This window comes from Xyrauchen texanus, chromosome 8 (assembly GCF_025860055.1).
Source record: "Xyrauchen texanus isolate HMW12.3.18 chromosome 8, RBS_HiC_50CHRs, whole genome shotgun sequence".
Classification (NCBI taxonomy): Eukaryota; Metazoa; Chordata; class Actinopteri; order Cypriniformes; family Catostomidae; genus Xyrauchen; species Xyrauchen texanus.
This window is the reverse complement of record NC_068283.1, coordinates 33,142,801-33,164,169: the sequence shown is the minus strand read 5'-3', so window position 1 is coordinate 33,164,169 and position 21,369 is coordinate 33,142,801. Positions and strand designations below refer to the sequence as shown.

The 21,369-nt window shown below is 36.9% G+C and overlaps 1 protein-coding gene and 1 pseudogene across 1 annotated transcript in view; both read right to left on the bottom strand.

Moving 5' to 3' along the window:
* Nucleotides 1–11,134, bottom strand: part of LOC127647948 (HIRA-interacting protein 3-like) — a 28,403-nt gene extending 17,269 nt beyond the window's left edge. The window contains 6 exon segments of the mRNA XM_052132477.1: nt 2,546–2,578; nt 2,580–2,701; nt 3,734–4,357; nt 4,481–4,637; nt 9,873–9,993; nt 11,001–11,134. Of these exon segments, the coding sequence (XP_051988437.1) occupies nt 2,546–2,578; nt 2,580–2,701; nt 3,734–4,357; nt 4,481–4,637; nt 9,873–9,993; nt 11,001–11,068 (1,125 nt within the window). The 5' untranslated portion in view covers nt 11,069–11,134.
* Nucleotides 11,135–11,945: 811 nt separating this feature from the next.
* On the bottom strand, nt 11,946–20,979 carry LOC127647988 (BTB/POZ domain-containing adapter for CUL3-mediated RhoA degradation protein 1-like; annotated as a pseudogene).
* Nucleotides 20,980–21,369: the final 390 nt, after the last annotated feature.

Here is a 21,369-nt window from a genome sequence, read left to right as displayed (position 1 = left end):
TGAGTGAAACGAAGTTAACATATGAAAAGCTACCGTTTTTTTGCCTTAATGTCATACAGAGCTGGCCTCTTCTAAATCATGCTTATTAATTCATCTTCACTTGCCTCGCTCCAGACAGCCATGTCATTTGAAAATATTTGCATATTGGAATGAGAAATGCGAGTTCTATGTGTTCCCTCTTGATTTCGTCGTTTGCTTGCTTTGTCACTTCCATTTTTCTTCTCATGCACTGGTTCTCTAAGCTGAACAGATCAGAATGATCCGACCCACCGACAAGATCCACTGCGATTCAACATGCTCAATTTGCCGGAAAAATGCAGATGGGGAACGACTTCAGCCAACGGTGTGGAACACACCGCCAAAACTAACCCGTCAGACGCTCACCGACGGCATGACGGCCGACCGTCCGCTTAGTGTGTCAGGGCCTTATTAGCTACCTATGTATTTAATTTTTATTAGGGCGCTAGTTTCAGTTGCTTGCCAGCTATTTGCCACATAGCTAGGTGTGCAAGCTACCTAATTTAGTTAACATATTGAGGGATGTAGCTAAGGCAGTGTTAACTTTGTGAGAGATTGAGGAAACAGGGCATGTATAAAGATGTTTAAGTTGATTTCAGCTCCTTAGTGTTTGTATTTGTTTGCTCATAGAAAACAAAGGAAAATTCACACATGAAATTCACCTCTGCAATGCCTTTTTATTATTTTATCAAGACATTTCTCATGATGCGTGCACACACACACACACACACACACACACATATATATATATATATATATATATATATATATATATATATATATATATATATATATATGGCAATAAAGAGGTGGATGAAGAGGAATCTTCATTTGTTTTCTGTGGCTGTTTTTATGGGAATGTGGATCTTTCAGATCAATTTGAGGAGTGCCTATTGTTTGCATGTTCCACATTTTATCGTAAGTGTGTCATGCAGTGTGGGACTAGCACTGGTCTGGTCTTGGTCTTGTCTCGGTTTCGATACACTCTGGTCTTGGTCGTGGTTTAGGTGGTCTAGACTAAAACACTGGATCCTAATTATATTTTAATAATATAATATATAATATTTAATAATAATCTAAAACAAGAAATGTGAAGGCTATTTAACATTAAATAACATTACATAACAGTGACAGTTCCAGAGACAGATTAGGCTTTGTTCTGTTCGCTAATGTGCCTCTTTGCGTGATATCATGGGAAAATCAAAAGAAATCAGCCAAGACCTCATAAAAACAATTGTGGGCCTCCACAAGTCTGGTCCATCCTTGGGAGCACTTTCCAAATGCTTGAAGGTACCAACTTCATCTGTACAAACAATAGTACGCAAGTATAAACACCATGCAACCACGCAGCCACAATACTGCTCAGGAAGGAGATGCATTCTCTCTCTTGGAGATGAACTAAGTTTGGTGCAAAAAGTACAAATCAATCCCATCAAATGGCAAAGGACCTTGTGAAGATGCTGGAGGAAACAAGTAGACAAGTATCTATATCCACAGTAAAACAAGTCCTATATCGACATAACCTGAAAGGCTGCTCGGCAAGGAAGAAGCCACTACTCCAAAACTGCCATAAAAAAGCCAGACTACTGTTAGCTAGTGCAAATGGGGACAATGATCTTACTTTTTGGAGAAATGTCTTCTGGTCTGATGAAACAAAAATTTTACTGTTTGTCCATAATGACCATCGTTATGTTTGGAGGAAAAAGGGTGAGGCCTGCAAGCTGAAGGACACCATCCCAACTGTGAATCATGGGGGAGGCAGCATCATGTTGTGGGGGTGCTTTGCTGCAGGAGGGACTGGTGCACTTCACAAAATATATAGCATCATGATGAAAGGAAAAAGTTGTGGATATATTGAAGCAACATCTCAAGACATTAGCCATGAAGTTAAAGCTTGGTTGCAATTGGTCTTCCAAATGGACAATGACACCAAGCATGCCTCCAAAGTTGTGGCAAAATGGCTTAAGAACAACAAAGTGAAGGTATTTGAGTGGCCATCACAAAGGCCTGACCTCAATCCTATTGTAAATTTGTGGGCAGAACTGAAAGAGCATGTGTGAGCGAGGAGGCCTACAAATCTGACTCAGTTATACCAGTTCTGTCTGGAGGAATTGGCCAAAATTCTAGCAACTATTTGTGAGAAGCTTGTGGAGGGCTACCCAGAATGTTTAACCCAAATTTAAAAAATTAAAGGCAATGCTACATTGATGTAAAGTTCTGACCCACTGGGAATGTGATGAAAGATATAAATCTGAAATAAATAATTCTCTCTACAATTATTCTGACATTTCACATTCTTGAAATAGTGATCCTAAATTACCTAAAACAGGGAATGTTTTCTACGATTAAATGTCAGGAATTGTGAAAAACTGAGTTTAAATGCATTTGGCTAAGGTGAGTGTAAACTTCTGACTTCATCTTAAAATGTTATAGACTGTAATTAAGGAAAAAAAGAGAAAGCATTTTTGAGAGATATGCTGATTAACAAAATGGGATGAGACAGTAATCAAGGATCAATTTATCTTGCCTTTCCTCTGGTTGCACTCTCCCCCTCATCACATCTCATCAAGTTTAGTTACGCTCTTCTGTTTTCCCTCCTTCTTGTCCTTCTCTTGTTCTTCCTCGTCCTCCAGTGAGGAAAGAGAGGAGTAAGAGTCCTCTGCTTCCTCCTCCTGGTTTTCAAGTAATTTTTTTTTCTCTGAAGAAAAAAAAAAAAAAAAAAATACAAATTTAAATAATATAGGTAAAGAAATGTAAGAACATGTTCTTATGTCACCTCTGCCAGTGTTTGTTGGGGACTGACTGCCTCAGTCATCATTTAGTTCCTATTTTTTCCATACAGTAAAAGTAAAGGGTGTCTAAGACTAAACGTTTTTCCCAAAATCTCCTTTCACGTTCCACAGAAAAGAAAGAAGAAAAAAAAAGATATTTTAGCCTTTTAAGATTTAAGCATTTGAATTTCATAAAACTGGGTTCCCACTCTTTCAACCAATGAATTTCCATTAATTTTCCATGACTTGAAAGCTTATTTCCATGCCCATGCCTTTAATTCTGACAATAGCACCGAAATAATTTGAGAAAAAACAATCAAAAATTGTTTGACAAAAGTTCAACTGAAAACATTTCATTTTAAATTTAATCCATACGAACACATTGTGTGAATCCTAAAATGGGCGGTTATTGGCAGCACATCGTTGTCTTTAATTGGTCAGGTATTCTAAATAATATGATACATTTTAAACTCTTCACAGTGTTTTTAATCCAGTGCAAAGTATCACCAGTAAAGACATTTTAGGAAAGAGCATACCAAATAAATATATTAACTATAAAAATAAAATAAAAATAAAATAAATACATGATTTTTCCATGACTTAGAAGATTTCATTAATTTCCATGGCATTTCCTGGCCAGGAAATCCAAATTTTTAAATTCCCTGATATTTCCAGGTTTTATATGACCGTGGGAATCCTGATACAACTGCAAACTGAATTGTGAAATATTTCACAAAAGTAAATAAAACTAAAAATATTTTATTAAAGATTACTCAATTCAATTTAAATGGAATTCAATGAAATGTTGTTATGAAATTGACATGCGTAAATCTTAAAAACATTTTTTTTTTTTAGTAAGCCGTAAATGAGATTAATTTTCTTTTTTTATTTAAATTTTTCAACTTTTCTATTGATTTTGGACCCTGTGTGTAAATATAGGCCATGCTTACTATTGTTCTCCATCACTTTGGAAGATAAATCAGCAGCATCCTCCCTTTTATCTTTCTCCTCTTCACTCTCAGCAGTTGCTTCACTTTCAGAGCTGCTTCTCTTCCACGTTTTAGTGCTTTCTTTTTTCTCGTCTTCAGTCTCAGAGCTACTCCCAAACACTTGTCTCTCAATTTCTTTCATAGCATCCGTCTCTTTTCTTTTCTTCTTTATCTTCTTTTTGCTTTTCCCTCTTTCATCCGCAGACTCACTGCTGCAGTTTTTTGTCAGTTTATCACTCGTTTCCTCGCTAGCTGAATCCTCTTCATCTTTTTTATTTTTCTCTCCTTTCCTTGCTGTATTTTGCTTTCCCTCTTCATCTGAATCATCCAACTCATCATCCTCCTCTTCTTCACTCTCTAATTTATTCCTTCTCTTCTCAGGAATCTTTTTCTTCTTGTTGTCCCTTCCTTTTGAGCTCTGCTTGCCCCCACTCTTATTCTTTTTCTGCTGTGTTACTTTTTTCATAGTGCTCTTTTTCTCCTGTTCCTCTTCATTGTCTTCATCTGTATGATCACTTCCAGCTTCTTCCTCTTTTTGTCCAGCCTCATTCATTTTCTCTATTCCAGAGTCGGGGGAATCTGGACAAGATAACTTTAGAAAGTTAAGCATGCATATGGTATATTCGGTGGACCCACTTAAACAAGCAACATCCTGATAAGTGTATGAAACAAGGACAAGCTCCACAAATGCAGCATGGTTACCTGGAGAAGTCTCGTCGAGGTGTGATCTCTTTGTCCTTCCCAACAATTTATTCTCTAAGCCTTCATCCCCATCATCATCATCATCCACCCTTTTTCTTTTGCTCTGGATTTTTGGTGGAGCTACAAACTTAACAAGAGGCTCGTCATCACTGCTGACCTGAAATTTTAAAGAGGTCCTCCACTAAAACCACGTCCTAAAATATTACTGGCCATTAGTACAACTTTTGTTGTCCACTATATTATCAAACAAGCTTTTGCTCTTCTCTAATGCAAGTCTATGGAAGCCCTGTGTGTTTGGACAGTTTCTGTAAAATTCACTTTAAAACTATCCAAAAAATGTTGTATGGTAAGAAAATTGTTGCTTGGACACTTACAAAACCAACACAAGGTAACAAAATAGGTTTTTCCCCTTATCCAAATCTTTAAAAAGTACATTCTGTGGATTAATCTGCATTCGCCCTTCTTCCCAAATGAATATGTATAACATCGGTAAGGACACCCACATTTGCACACCATTCATGGAAATCGCCAATTCATTTCAAAGGGATGTTCTATAAAGCATATCTGAGACCCAGTTTACACCTGGTATTAAGATGCATGTTGGGTGATCCAATCACATGTGGTCAGGCGAGACACATCACGGTTTACACCTAATCACTTAAATGCGTCTCCTGTGACTACTTGTGTTCAGATTCAAAGGGAAGGGTCTCTGATTTCATGACGACATACATCAATCACTATGCCAGTGTGTTACTGCGTAATAATAAAGCACGAAAAAACAAGGAAATCTAAAAAAAACTAAACAGTGCGCTGTTTCTCCAGCTGAAATCGAATCTAAAAAAAAACACAAGATTTCAAACAGAAGTACTCATTAACCTCATGCGACCCATGTGTGTTTTATCTTCACAATATGCTATGCATAATTTAATTTAAACCAACTGAACTCAGTTCAGGACACTCTGGGCTGTTAGTAAAGGGTTAACATTTTGATGCACCAAATCCTGTGATAAAACAATATGGTGCCGATCTCAGTGGAGTTTGTCTTTAGAAGAAACGGCAACAAAAATACATCTGGTAAGAAACCTAATTAAGTTTTTACAATATATTTTGTTTGAGTCAAAAGAGTCACTAGTTTCATCCAATATGGCATTCTGAAATTTTACAAATGCAATGACCGCAGACAAGGACTATAGTGTACTTTTGGTCAGATGTTTAGCTGCATAGGTAAGCTATAGGATGCTCCCTTGATCCCCATTTAGTGTGCTGTCTGTCTAAATGAGTCCAGTGCAGACAGACAGCACACTAAATGGGGATCAAGGGAGCATCCTATAGCTTTCCTATGCAGCTAAACTTCCAACCAAAAGTTTAGTTTCAGGCTGCAGATTATGTTTGCACCACTGAACACGTTTAGTAGACATGGGACAATAGTGATCAGTACTTAGATTGAGAACTTATAATGCTAAATTTTAACATGGTTGGAAGTGATTGGACAATGCTGATCATTACTTTAAATCAAAATTATTTATTCTATTTGATGAGTGTTAAATGCTTCAGCACTATCACTTGTTTGTTTGACAGTGCTAAGACAGAACATTGAGATTTGGTTGCCAAAGCAGAAAAAAACATTGTAATATAAAAGTCAAATCATTTTTATTTGTATAGTTTTTTATTTGTGCTTTCCCAGTAAACATTGTCACAAAGCAGCTTTACAGAAAATCCGCTGTAATATCAGTAACGTGTCAAAAACAAGAATAACCAACACTCCTGGAAACAAACTATTTGATAAATTTTGACTTTCTAATAAAATCTGACTTTCTATAGCTTGGTATTATTTAAAATTTCACAACTTAGTCCCGCTGTCCCCATATAGGGAGCACATACATTTTTAAGAAAACTATTAGCTCATAAAATAAAATAAAAACCTATGAATAATAATAATGTATTAGGTGATACTAGTTACAAATCAAATAGACAAATGGAAAATGCACACAGCAGTCACACTCGGGTCTCAGGAAGTTAAAGTAGATTCACATGTGTGTGCTTGTCATCTGTGTCACTGCATGTTAATCTCAAGACACACTGAAGAAGATCCGTGAAGTACTTTTGCTTGTGTATGTATCCACTTTTTTACATTTTCAGATCAGCCGGTTATTTCTTTTTTCCTTTCAAAGTTTAAATTCTTGTTTTAGTGCAGCGGTTGATTGACAGATGAGGGGTAGTGCTTCATTACTGTCGGGACGCATTCAGGATGGATAGTGTTTTTGCCTCAAATGCGATCATATGCATTTTTGACAACCTTTGAATGTGGTTTTTGTGATCTGAGCACAAAATGTTTTGCATCCCGTTTAATCCTGTATTGAACACTGACCACATGTGATCGGATCACCTGAAACATATCTTAGTGATGGTTCACAAAAAAAAAAAGAAAATTTGCTTATTTGCTCACCCTCATGCCACCCCAGATGTGTATGAATTTTCTTCTGCAGAAGAGAAATGAAGATTTCAAGAAGAATATCTCAGCTCTGTTGGTCATTTCAATGCAACTGAATGGTGGCCAAACCTTTGAATAGGGCTGTCACGATTATGAAATTTTGCTGACAATTAATTGTGACAATTATGACGATTAATGTCTATTTGAGGGCTGTGATAATGAATTGCCTCATTAAGGGCTTTCACAATTAATAGTCATGGGTAGCTCAGAGGTAAAGACGCTGGCTATCACACCTGGAGTTCGCTAGTTCAAATCCCAGGGCATGCTGAGTGACTCCAGTCAGGTCTCCTAAGAAACCAAATTGGCACGGTTGCTAGGGAGGGTAAAGTCACATGGAGTAATCTCCTCTTGGTCACTATAATGTGTTTCATTCTCGGTAGGATGCGTGTTGAGTTGTGCGTGGATGCCGCAGTGGATGGCGTGAAGCCTCCACACGTGCTATGTCTCTGTGGCAACACGGTCAACAAGCCACGTGATAAGATGCGCGGGTTGACAGTCTCAGACATGGAGGCAGCTGGGATTCTTTCCACGCCACCCGGATTGAGGCGAGTCACTATGCGACCACGAGGACTTAAAAGCACATTCTTTTAAGTCCTCGAGAAAAAGGGGGAAAAAAATCCAAAAAACATAAAAAAGAAAAGAATGTCACTTTACATATTTAACTTCAAATATATAAATAAAAAAATAAAATAGCTATAAATATTATTTCCTTTTAAGGCTTTACAAACTTATGAATGACATGAAATATTTTTACAAATCTAAATATTTCAAAATATTAAAATGTCTTTTTTTATAAAAAAAAAAATATATATATATATATATATATAGATAGATATTTATTATATGTACAGTGCATTCAGAATGTATAAAGACCCCTTAATTTTTTCACATTTTGTCATGTTGCAGTCTTATGCTAAAATATTTAAATTTATTAAATTCAATTTAATTTTTGATAACTGCAAATTATTAAAAAGAACAAACTGCTATAACACATTGACATAATATTCAGACCCTTTGCTATGACACTTGAAATTTAGCTCAGGCGCATCCCATTTCTCTGGATCATCTTTGAGATGTTTCTTCACTTTACTTTGAGTCCACCTGTGGCAAATTCAATTGATTGGACATGATTTGGAAAGGCACACACCTGTCTATATACAGTAAGGTCTCACATCTGAAAATGCATATCAGAGCAAAAACCAAGCCATGAGAGCTCAGAGACAGGATTGTGTTGAGTGTGTGAGAGGAGAGGAAGAGACGATTTGCTGCCGTTTTCCCCTTGATTGGTCTGAATTACTCGCTGCAACAGAGTGCTGCCTGCTCTGTCTTGTCTGCTCCACAATATTATCACTGCATAAGAAAAGGGACATGTGGCGTGAGAGCGTTAGAACAGTGTCAATTGTGTGACTCTCAGCAGCCCTGTGGGTTGGCAGACCTGTCTAGAGAGAGAGCTGAAAATGGCTGTCCACCGACAATCCCCATCCAGCCTGACAGATCTTGAAAGGATCTGCAGAGGAAGAATGGTAGAAAATCCCCAAATCCAGGTGTACAAAGCTTGTCGCGTCATACTAAAAAGACTTGAGGCTGTAATTACTGCCAAAGGTGCTTCAACTAAGTACTGTTTTAAGGGTCTGAATACTTGTGTCAATGTGATATTTCAGTTTTTTATTTATAATAAATTTGCAGTTATCAAAAACCTGTTTTTTGCTTTGTCATTATGAGGTATGGAGTGTAGATTGATGTGATATATACATATATATATATTGTAAGCATTTTAGCAAAAGGCTGCAACATAACAAAATGTGAAAAAATTAAGGGGTCTGAATGCACTGTATATAATATCTATAATATTATGCAATAGTAAAACATTTCTTCAATTTCACACGTTATTTTAATGCTCTGATTAAACCCACAAGCCCTTATTTGTCATGAAGCCAAACCTATGAGATTTCGTTTCATAATTTTATCACTCCACAGAAATAGAGTGAGCGCGCGTCATCTCCTCTGTCACTGCATGCCATTAACACAGCGTGTATCATTGAACCAAGAACATTTGCCATTACACGATCGTTTAAAGTGAAACAGGAGCATTTACATTCATTATCAAATTTTATACTTGTTCTTTTAGATTTTTGCTGGAGCTTGGCACGAGCCTATGATGACAGTGCAGACAGGAGATTGTTGACCTCCACAGTGTGGCTCTGTCACACATCAGTCAACTGAATGACACACAATGCGCCGTCCATGGCATTTATACAGTATATTCACTTAAAATTCCCATATTTGAGCATTAAAATGTGATTGGAATTTGAATGCCCAATAATCACAGTTGTCTCAAATAACCACGGTTAGATCAAATAGGGATTTTTCAAATTTGGGTGAGAACACACCACTATGTAACTCCTTTTTCACTGTATACCTTGTATATAGTAAGCACTGGGCAACATCAAGATTTGAAGCTCGGTTACACTTTCTACTGCTTGGTGCATGCCAAAGTGCTAGATGGCGCTATAGCAAGTGTAATCAAGCTTGAAATCATGATCACCAAGAATACTGCTGATGTAAAGGTTTATAGAGGAAAAGGAGTTACATTTTCGTCTATTCTCACCTAAAACCAATAGGATCGCTCCTGAAGACATGGATTAAACCACTGGAGGCTTGTGGATTACTTTTATGCTGCCTTTATCTGCTTTTTGGTGCTTTTGGTTACAATTCACTTGCATTGTGTAGATTATGTGGAGATATTCTTCTAAATATCTTTGTGCTCTGCAGAAGATAAAAAGTCATACACATCAGGGATGGCATGAGGGTGAGTAAATGATGAGAGAATTTTCATTTTTGGGTGAATTATCCCTAACCCAGGTGTAAATGGGGTCAGAGAGCAAGCAAAAAAGTTCTCACCTGCATTTTCAAAAGTTCCTCTTCAACGATTTTCTTCATAAACTGATTATCCTTCATGTTAAGGGACTCTCTCCCTACTTGCTGCAAATATCTCCTTCGAAGAATACCCAAAGTCAGTGCACTGAAAAGTGGCAGAGTAACAGAAAATTAGACATGCATGTATTTCTGATGGACCACAAGAAATCAATGCAGAATGCCATATGACAATCGACACTAGAAATGATCCAACACATTATGCAAATCGCTAATGTATTCATATTCTCGCCCTCTTCTTATTCCAAACCTGTATGACTTTCTTTTTTTCTGTGGAACACAAAAACAGATGTTAGGCAGTATGTTAGGGACATACAGCCTCCATCATTTTTTAATTGTATGGTAAAAATATATAAGCTATTTATGAAAATAAATATGAAAAATGAAGATGTTTATGTTCCACAGAATTCAGTCATATATTTGGAACAACTTGAGGGTGAGTAATAAATAATAACTTTTTCATTTTTGGGGTTAACTATTACTTTATTGAAGCTTTAGTTCATTAAACAAAACAATACTGTGTGATGTCACAAGTGTAAGAGTTTGAAATGGTGCTTTTGTCTGGTTGAAGCATGTTTGCAAAACTGTGAATATGTAAAGCCTAATATTGGGTAGCACATGTCGAGGCACAGGAGAAGCTGTCTGTATATACTACAACAGCATTAAAGGTGTTAAAACCTAATAAGCACATCTTGTCAGCCAGAAAATACCTATCAGGATGTGCTACCAGCATAACTAGTGTGATCTGGTGTATGGCTGTATTAAACCCTAGCACCACGTGATTAGCACATCCTGATAGTTTGCATATATTTTCAGGAATACACTGTGGTATGATCCAATCAGGCTCTTTTTCGTGACCTGTTATTATGCATTGGATTAATGTGACATCTCGTGTAACACTTCATTGCATCTTCCGTTGCATCGTGCCAGAAGACATCTGTAAATATCAGCTATTGTGATCTGAAGTCTTTCTGCTTTCCTTGCTGGACTCTTTTCCTTTGAGATGATTTTGAGAGTATTTCTCAAGGCCGGAGATTATGATACAGCCTTAACGTTTGACCGTTTCAAACTGTATTTTTTTTTCTTGCAGTTTACCTGAGGTCCGAACACTGCTGAAGTTGTGTCACGACGAACTTTCGGATCGCGTCCTCTTCTTTGACCATGTTTTACACATTTGTAAACAGCACTGCGTAGTATGTTCGCCACCCTACTTAGGCGTGCTCTCTTTGCCGTGGCGTGCACAGGCACGTTGCTACACGTCATCACGCACTACTCCTGCTAGAGACCCGTGGACGTTGCAATTAACAGTGTTCTTGTATTTTATGTAATATTAAATTGGTCTAAAAATTGGATTTTTAAATATAAGTATATATACAGGATACCGGATTTATTCATCCGATAGTCGAATAATATATTAACCTTGTAGAAACAAAACAAGAAACAATAATAAAAACGTGTAACGTCAACATGAATTACGATTTACAATTTTTTAACAATTGTAAATAAGTTATTGATTAAACATACAAAAAATATTATAATGTGCAACAGAGTGTGATTTTTCAAGTACAGAGTAATAACATGTATTTAATAAAAATACATTTTATAGAAAATGTTAATGGAATATTATTTCCATTTAGATCAAATACCAAGACCACATCAGGACGGCATTGCATAGTTGGCAAAATTAGGGAATGTTTTTGGTTTAGAAATGTGAGTCTCCGCAAGTATAGCTTTCCATAATTAATGAAGACATTTTTGTGAAGGGGATTGTAATCAATGGGCCTTCATCAGTCTCACGTATATATATATATATATATACACACACACACACACACACACACACATACACACAGAGAGAGAGTACTGTGTAAAAGTTTTAGGCACTTGTGAAAAATGTTGCATAGTGAGGATGTCTTCAAAAATAATGCCATAAATAGTTTTGATTTATCAACTAGTATCATACAGTCCAGTAAACATAAAAAAAAAAAAGAAGCTAAATCAATATTTGGTGTCCCCACCTTTCGCCCGATGTTAGCTGGGATAGGCTCCAGCCACCCGTGACCCTGTACACAGGATAAGCGGTTGACGATGGATGGATGGATGGAATATTTGGTGTGACCACCTTTGCCTTCAAAATAGCACCAATTCTCCTATGTACACCTGGACACAGTTTTTCTTGATTGTGGCAGATAGGATGTCCCAAGATTCTTGGAGAATTGGCCACAGTTCTTCTATATATTTCGGCTGTCTCAATTGCTTCTGTCTCTTCATGTAATCTCAGACTGACTTGATGTTCAGTGTGGGCAATGCCATCTGTTGCAGGGCTCCCTGTTCTTCTATTCAAATCTATTTGCTAAAGTAATGGTTGAGAGTCTAAAATGTATTTTTCCTATTGATACACTAACGCTGAAGATATAAATAACCAACTAAAAACAAGAGTTTTTGTGAAACATCTTAAGTGCCTGAAACTTCTGCATAGTACTGTATATACAAGACTTTTATGAATTAAGATCGCCATTGTTATTTAGCTTTTTTTGGACTAATATGCACCCTTGACCATTGAGCACCTAAAGTTTATCCCCCACTTTTAAAGCATTCTCTGTTGTTGGACTTAGTTTAATTACAGGATCATTTATAGATTAATACTCAAACAATGAGTGTTATTTTCAATCCTTCTGATGTGAACAAAAGTTCACTGGCATGTGTAATATGGTGTCAGAGACTGTTGTGAGTATTTTGTTGAGGAAAAAAAAACAATATTAGTCTTACAAACAGGTCTGTAATGGTTGAATCTTGCCCATACAAATGATGATCCTGTGATCATCGAAACTGATCCTCTATCATCTATGCCTATAAGAACATGCTGCAAACATGTTTGTCAGTTTCCCATAAGATCTGACTCATTTGTACTATATGAAACCCCCACCAAGTACCTCTCAAACTGTCATTCAAACACACAAGTCAGATTGTCACAGTTTACCATTTAACACTGACAGATACCCTTTCACAACTTATTTCACATTTACTCATTAAATATTTTCAAAAGTCTGGACAATAAATTAACTAAATAATAAATTAAATTATTTAAAAAAAAGGTAAACTTCTCACAAAAACTTTTTTTTGCACCAGAATGTGGCAAATGTCTACACTAGCCCTTAATTACCCCCCCACCCCTCCCTTTCAGTGCAATATTAAGCGTACCAAAGTTAATTTGTCTTCTTTCCTCAACCAATCCTTTTTTACATGCATATCGGTTCACAGGACCCCAGTTACAGAAGGACTCCGCTCCCCTAAAAGACCATTCCACTATTTCTTTGAACCAACTTAATGCTCAGTCTTTGTAGACAGTCTGCTCTCTGTGACCCCTCTCGTCATGCATAATATGCCTCCGCACATGGATACGCCTCACCCGTCTATCCCCGGCCCCTACACCCGCCCCCTCCTCCTCTGATTGGCCAACACTTGATGACAAACCCCTGACTCCAACAAGGCCATGCCTCCTGATCCAGAGCCTTGCCCGTTTTCATAGATTAGGATGTTGAGTGTCTCCTCAAAGATACGAGCCTCTGGGAACTCAACCTATGTGAACAGACGAAGAAGAGTTGGAGTGAGACAACAGACAGATGACATCTCATCAGCTGAAAAGCACCATATGCACCATACAGTATACACTATACTGTATAGCCAAAAGTATGTGGACATCCAAACACCACACCTAGAGGTGCTGGTTGAACATTTAATTTTCAAATCATGGGCACTGTAAGGGAGTTCTACTGAAAAAAATGTCTGTCTAAAGTGACTGCATGGTTGTATGCTTAATTTTATGTTCCTGATTGTAATGTGTGTGGCTGAAATAGCCTATATACACCTATACACAGCCTATGAAGACATCTAGCAGTACATACAAAGACAAATCAACAGATAAAACGATAATTCACCCAAAAAGGAAAATTCTCTCAACAATTAATCACCCTCATGCCATCCCAGATGTGTATGAAAGGCAGCATAAAAGTAATCCATAAGACTCCAGTGGTTAAATACATGTCTTCAGAAGCGATATAAGAGAGAGAAACAGATAAATATTTAAGACCATTTTTCTAAAATTGTCTGTGACGAGGAGGGCCATGACCATGCATACCTGGCCCCCAATTGGGAAATTGGGAAGGAAGGAGAATTTATAGTACAAAAGGAATTAAATATTGATCTGTTTCTCACCCACACCTATACCATCACTTCTGAAGGTATTGATTTAACCACTGGAGTAGTGTGGATTAATTTTATGATGACTTCACGTGTTTTTTGGACCTTTAGTGTTATGGTTGCCATTCATTAGCATTGTGAGGAGATATTCTTCTAAAAATCTTCATTTGTGTTCAGCAGAAGAGAGAAAACCATAAACATGCGAGATAGCAAGGGGTGAGAGTAAATGATGAGAGAATTTTCATTTTTTGGAGAACTATTCCTTTAATTCCATTTGACACACTTTGGTCTGTTTCTTCTCAGTTGCATAAACAATGGAGGTGCAGCAGACTTCAGCAATCTTGCGTCCCTCGCCATAGAAAGACCAGCAGCATATCTCATCTCCCAACACGTCTTTAATGAACAGCACTCTGCCATTGAAGCGCAGCCCCAGTTTATCAAACAGCTCGATGTTCTTCAGGAGGTTATCATCTGAGTTGCTATGGGGACAAATAATGAAGTTTAAAAAGACCAAAAGGCAGCTCGAGCACACATTAAACGGTTCCTCGTTCATTTACAATTTTTCAGTGTTCTTCAGGAGTAACAACTTTTGCCAGAGAGTGAGGTTATAGCACAAAGGAGGAAGAATCTCCCAAGATCACACTAATTACTATTCAAATGCTGGAATATTTATGTGTGACATTTTTTTTGATGATTTCCTTGCACTATTTCTGCACTACAAGGAGTAAATACGTATACATTTAGATCCAGTATAGAACTAAATTAGAGTTCATGTGCTTTCGGAGGTTGAATGAACTCAAACTTCTACTCTTTATTCTATACTATTCTATTATGAAAATTCTGAAGGTGTGAAAATGAGTATTCAATGTACCTGGTATAGGAGTATTTATTGTTCCCTCTGTTATTCTGCAGTTTCACCACTGGCTGTAAGAAGGAAAAGAAGGAAAATGTATAAAACAAAAACAGACAAAAAAAACGTATCTAATCCCAATTGTTAAATGTAATTGTTTAAAGTTGTATTAAACGTATTATTATTATTATTATTATTAATAATAAATGTAATTATTTATATCTCTGTCCCACATTTCATCCATAACACAACAGGCTAAAACTTTATTTAGTTAATTAAGGGATTGTATATTTTATCTGTTGTTTTTGTCTCTGGGAAGTAAACCTTAAAGCGATAGTTCAACCAAAAATGAAATTATGTCCTCATTTGCTCACACTTATGTTGTTCCAAACCTGTATGAATTTCTTTCCTCTGTGGAACAATAATTAAAATGTTCGGCAGTAACAGTCAAAATTCACTTTCATTGCACCTTTCTCCATACAATGAAAGTGAATGGTGACTGAGGATGTCATTCTGCCTAACAACTCATTACATCATACAGGTTTAGTACAACATGAGAATGAGTAAATGAGGACAGAATTTTAATTTTTGGGTAAACTATCCTTATGAAATCTCTGTTATCTCACCTTCCTACAGGTGACTATCATCCTCTGCTCCTCTTTGGCTGAAGTGATCATAGGAATGTGACATCCCCTGCAGACATCCCTGTGTTTCTGTATTAACATCAAACAACAAGCTATTAGAAATTGATACTGTAGTAGCATAACAAAAAGTTAGATCATCATCACACTTTCCTTGGCTCAAAACTGGGCACAGATCATTTTATTTCTCTGGAGCCATGCATGTTTCTTCAGGCCAATACTGCAGTGAGCTCCACCTAATGGTCTAATGATATTCTCCTTACTTGAGACATGTGTTTGGGTAAATGAGTGGGCAGAACGGTGCAATGTAAAGCAAGAAGTCCTGTGGAACCTGTGACTAACCTGTATGTTGGTGAGGCAATGCTGCACAAGGCCCTGGAGCCTGTAATACTGTGCCTCCTTCAACACCTCCTCCAGCTCCAATGTGCTATCTGGCAAAGGAACTGTCCCGTCCCGTAGGAAGTTCAGTACCAGGGAAAAGTGTCGCCCACATCTGTCCAGCACCACCCAGCCTTGGAGGAGGAGTGGACACACATTAAAACATGCATATAATGCACACATAAATGGCAAGCACTGGCTGAAATAACCAGTTCCAATCTGACTGGCTGGCTTAATGAAATTTTGGTGAGTTTATCAGTTGTGTTTTCAAAGTACCAGTTTGCTGCAATGAGTGATTTGAGCAAGCACAAATCACTAGATTTGTAGTGATTGTGCATCTGCCAGGTTAGTTGCATAAAATATCCTCTGAATGTAGTTTGAGGCATTAATTATTAAAGCTGAAGTGTGACTTTTTCAGTGTTAAAATATTTTCTCTTATCCCAACTTAAAAGTGCACTCAGTAATGTTTCCCCATTAAAAACGTTTTGCTCCTAAAGAAAATAAAATAATTGTAATTTTGAATGATCAGTAACCTTATAAAAGCTGTTTTATTCAACGTGGGGTAGGGGCGCCCTCATGGGGGCTGCCATGTTAAAATTACATGACCAGCTGAATACTACTCGCTTAATCTCAGTAACCGTCTTGTGATTGGACACTTCCACTCTTGGATTAAATTAATCATGGCCGATTATGAATAGTGAATTTCTACAATGGCATCTGTAACTACTGATTTTGAATGATGCTGCATCCACACCACTAGGTGTTACTGTGAGGCCAAGACGACAAGTTACTGAGTGCACCCTTAAGACGCAAAGACAACTGAAAGGAAGCTAATTGTAGATAACTTTTTTTAAGTGCTAACGTGTTTCTGTGGCGCTATAACAATTCCTGTTTGTTTTGAATGACCCATCCATTTCGAAAGAAAAACACTAACTCAACCAGTTGTGTGAGTTGGGGCGGGGCTATCTGTTTGTTTGACCAACAGCAGACTGGGTCGTATTCAGAAAGCTGTTTGAAAACAATTCTGCAATTCTGTTCAGTGGTGCTAATGGCGCAGAAATTACATCAGCTTTAAATGATCCATGAGCAGAAATTCTGATCAAACTCTTTACACATGATTTTAGTGTATTCTGTACAAGCATTCATGGAGACTTCAATGCCATTTGTCGAATTATTTCTTTTTTAAGGCAACCAGGCATGGCTCGTTTTGTTGCTACATGACATTTAGGGGTGTGTATAAATTGTAACACCATAACAGACTGGCTATTATTGGGCTATAATCCATTTCAGATAAACTTCCCCCTAAACGGCACTTACAAACAAAATTAACCATGACTCGTCGCTTTACGTGTTGTTCAGAAAGTCTCTTTTTATCTAAATGGTCAGAATGAGCAGCAATCTGAACCAGACTTTATGCTTTACTAGACTACTTCAGACAAAAAATTAAATTAACTGTTCCTCACTCACACATTTGAACCCATTTTCTTACCCTCCGAGTCAATAGTGATCTCCATGCTACCATAGCACAAACTCCTGAGCAAATTATCCTCCTTGCTGAGTGTCTGGACAGTGGTGTAGTGGAGAGTGCCCCCCACATTGAGTTTCACATATTTACTTCCTGTTAGGCCCCTCTGTGCCTTTTCTTCCACAACATGGCTGGAGGACAGTGGGGCTGAGCTGGACGCAGTGACCACATTCCCACAGGATGAACCAGATGCCTCGGCAGACATCAGGGGAATGGAAATAAAACACTGCTAATTTACTGCCTAAAGATATAGAGCACACAAATACAGAGCAAAGAGTGATTTTCAGTTTGATGAAACAGGTTATTGCTCACAGGTTTAAACGTATAAGGACAAACACATAAAACCATTATGAGGGCAAAATAAACCAATTAAGGAAGTGGCACATCACAGATACACTGGTGGCCAGAAGTTTGGAAAATGTACAGATTTTGCGGTAATGGAAATAAATTGGTACTTTTATTCACCAAGTGGCATTCAACTGATCACAATCATGTGAAAAATTACTATTACAATGTGAAAACTACTTAAACTACTTCCTCCATGTACAGCAATGACAGCTTTACAGATCCTTGTTATTCTAGCTGTCAGTTTGTCCAGATACTCGGGTGACATTTCACCCAACGCTTCCTGTAGCACTTGCTACAGATGTGGCTGTCTTGTCAGGCACTTTTCATGCACCTTACAGTCTAACAGATCCCACAAAAGCTAAATGGGTTTAAAATCCATAATGCTCTTTCCCAATTATCTGTTGTCCAATGTCTGTGTTTCTTTGCCCACTCTAACCTTTTCTTTTTGTTTTTCTGTTTCAAAAGTGGCTTTTTCTTTGCAATTCTTCCCATAAGGCCTGCACCCCTGAGTCTTCTCTTTACTGTTGTACATGAAACTGGTGTTGAGTGGGTAGAATTTAATGAAGCTGTCAGCTGAGGACATGTGAGGCATCTTATTCTCAAACGAGACTTTGATGTACTTATCCTCTTGTTTAGTTGCTGTTTGCAACGTTGTAGTTCTGGCCTTCCACAACTCATTCTGTCCTTGTTAGAGCCAGTTGTCCTATGTTTTTGAAGACTTTAGTGTACGTCTTTGTATGAAATCTTCAGTTTGTTGGCAATTTCAAGCATTGTATAGCCTTCGTTCCTCGAAAACAATGATTGGCTGACAAGTTTCTAGAGAAAGCTGTTTTCTTTGCCATTTTTGACCTAATATTAACCTTAAGACATGCCAGTATATTGCATACTGTGGCAACTTAAAAACAAACTGTCAGCTTTCAACTGTGTTTGATATAATGGCAAGTGATTTTATGGTACCAAATTAGCAATTTAGCATGATTAATCAAGGATAAGGTGTTGGAGTGATGGATGCTGGAAATGGGGCCTGTCTAGATTTGATCAAAAATTACTTTTTTCAAATAGTCATGGTGCTGTTTTTTACAACAGGAATGTCCTGACTATACTTTGTGATCAGATGAATGCCACTTTGGTGAATTAAAGTACCAATTTCCTTCTGAAACAGCTAAATCTGTACATTATTCCAAACTTTTGGCTGCCAGTGTATGTGTAAACAAGGTAATATTGAACCATTAAACAAAAGACATAAACGGTGCATGTGACAAACACTCAAACTATTGCATATATAACATATAGCAGTTTATATAAAATAAAAAAAAAGAAAGAAAATCATTAGATACATAAAGAAATGCATTTAGCCATTATTACATGCATTCTAAAGTACTGGAACTGGAGTTTCCCTAAAACATGGCATTAAAAACACACTACTTCTGTAGTGTTATGAGAGGGTTGTGAATATGTGTCCACTATACTAGAGGCCACAGATGTGTTTCTGTAATGAGAACAGAGGAAATGTGTAGAATTAGGTCAACACATAGAGAGATCTTTTAACTCCAGCTGAGAAATCTATCAGCTAATCCTAGCACAGACATCACCAAATGTGTTACAGATAGAATGATTAGTCTAAGGGAAAACATATGTTCAGAATTTCTCCGTGATTAATAATCCTTTTGATGTTCGTTTCTAAATATTGATAAGCTCATTAGCCCCTGTGCTAGCTACTGTGGTAAAGTTGTTTCTATATTGGACATTTATTTGACATTTGCTGAGCAAATTAAGGGACTGTCGCAAAAGTGCATAATATTTAAAAACAATTTTCAATTCCAAGATTCTAAAATAAGTGTATCACCATACAAATAGAATGTAATGGTGTGAATTAAGTGGAATAGCACGAATAAATTATTTAATGCAGTGAATGGGTTATTCACTAGGAACTGTAACATTGTTATTACATTAATTATACAATATATACAATATAACAAGTTGGAAGGACAACTGAGTTTTACTCTTTTGCTTCCTGTTTGGAGCATGACATCCACCAGCATATGCTTTCAGTGTATGGAAAACATCTGCTTGGAAATCAGCTAAATAGCATGTAAGTAACTTTTGTGTAACATGGAACAAGAACAATAGTAAGGGTTTCGCATGAGCATGCAATGCTATTGAAGACAGAAACTTTAGTTGTGTTTAAACTGTCCTGAAAAAAATGAAACAAAATACACTGAAAAAATACACAAAATCATATTTCCACATTTCAAGTAATGCAAGATGTGTGTCAAGTGTTTGTGAATATATTACAGGTGGTGTGACATAATCAGGTCAAATTAACAAGCTGTTAAATGGATTTTAGTATTTAAAAATTCCAGAAAAATTCACAAAAAGATATTTCCAAAAACAAAACTGTAAATACATTGCAGGTGATGTGAGATCTTTAGGTAAAAAAGTCAGAAAGTTAAATACATTTCATTAAAGCATTCAATTTACATTAAATGGGTATAACAGGGATATAAATCACAAGAAAATGATCTAAATGTAAAAAAATGTTACCAACATAAACATAACACATATAAAAAGAAACACTTTTTAAAGTAGTCATGGAGTAATGTGTCTTTTAAATGATGTTTGTGCATTTTGCACTTTTGAGACACTCCCTAACTTGTATTGCTATTGTTGGGATCACTGTATTTGCGTTTTTCACTTTTGATGCTAAACAATTACATTTATCCAATAACATCATAATAATTTTTTGCAATTATCATTTAGAGTGTTATCTAAATGAGACACTGCATGAATCGCCATTATTTTGCGATTAAATACCAATCAATGTTAAAGGAAGGATTGAATGTATAACGAATATCCAATATAAAAACAACTTTACAACATTGTGCTAACTCATGTTGACATTACAGAGGCTGTCAATGATCAAAACACTCACCGAGCTGGATAACGAATAGTCCCCACGATGAAGTGCTCAAAACACGAAGTAATCGCGACAGTCGATTACATCTATACCAGTAAACCTGCCATGATTTATCACCAACTCATTGTTTCCTCTGTTCTCTAAGCACCTGTCTTTTTCCTCTATCCTGTTTCTTAATTCTTGTTGTGGTGGTGGGTTGACGATGACTGCTTTCCCCTCGCTAGGAGCGTCTTTCGTTGACTGATTGGCCCAAACAAACGTCTGTCAAGCGAGTTAGTCCCGCCTCCTGTCATGGCATACGTGATATGATTTGTAGAGTAGCGTGGCTGTGTCTGAATGCAGCCAATCCTGAAGCGGTATTTGTAAATATATTGTTGTGTATATTATATACTTTTGTAGTATGCTTTTTAAAATAGTATGCATGCTACATAGTATACAGTTTAAAAATAGTATTAAACTGGATATTATTTATGCATTTAAAAAAAAATACTATGCATACTATTCTTTACAAAATAGTTATTTCTTCGAGCACAAAAGGTGAATGTGTATTGTTTTTACTCGTACTATATTCAAAGTCTGCTTTGTCACTTTGTTTGATAAACAAA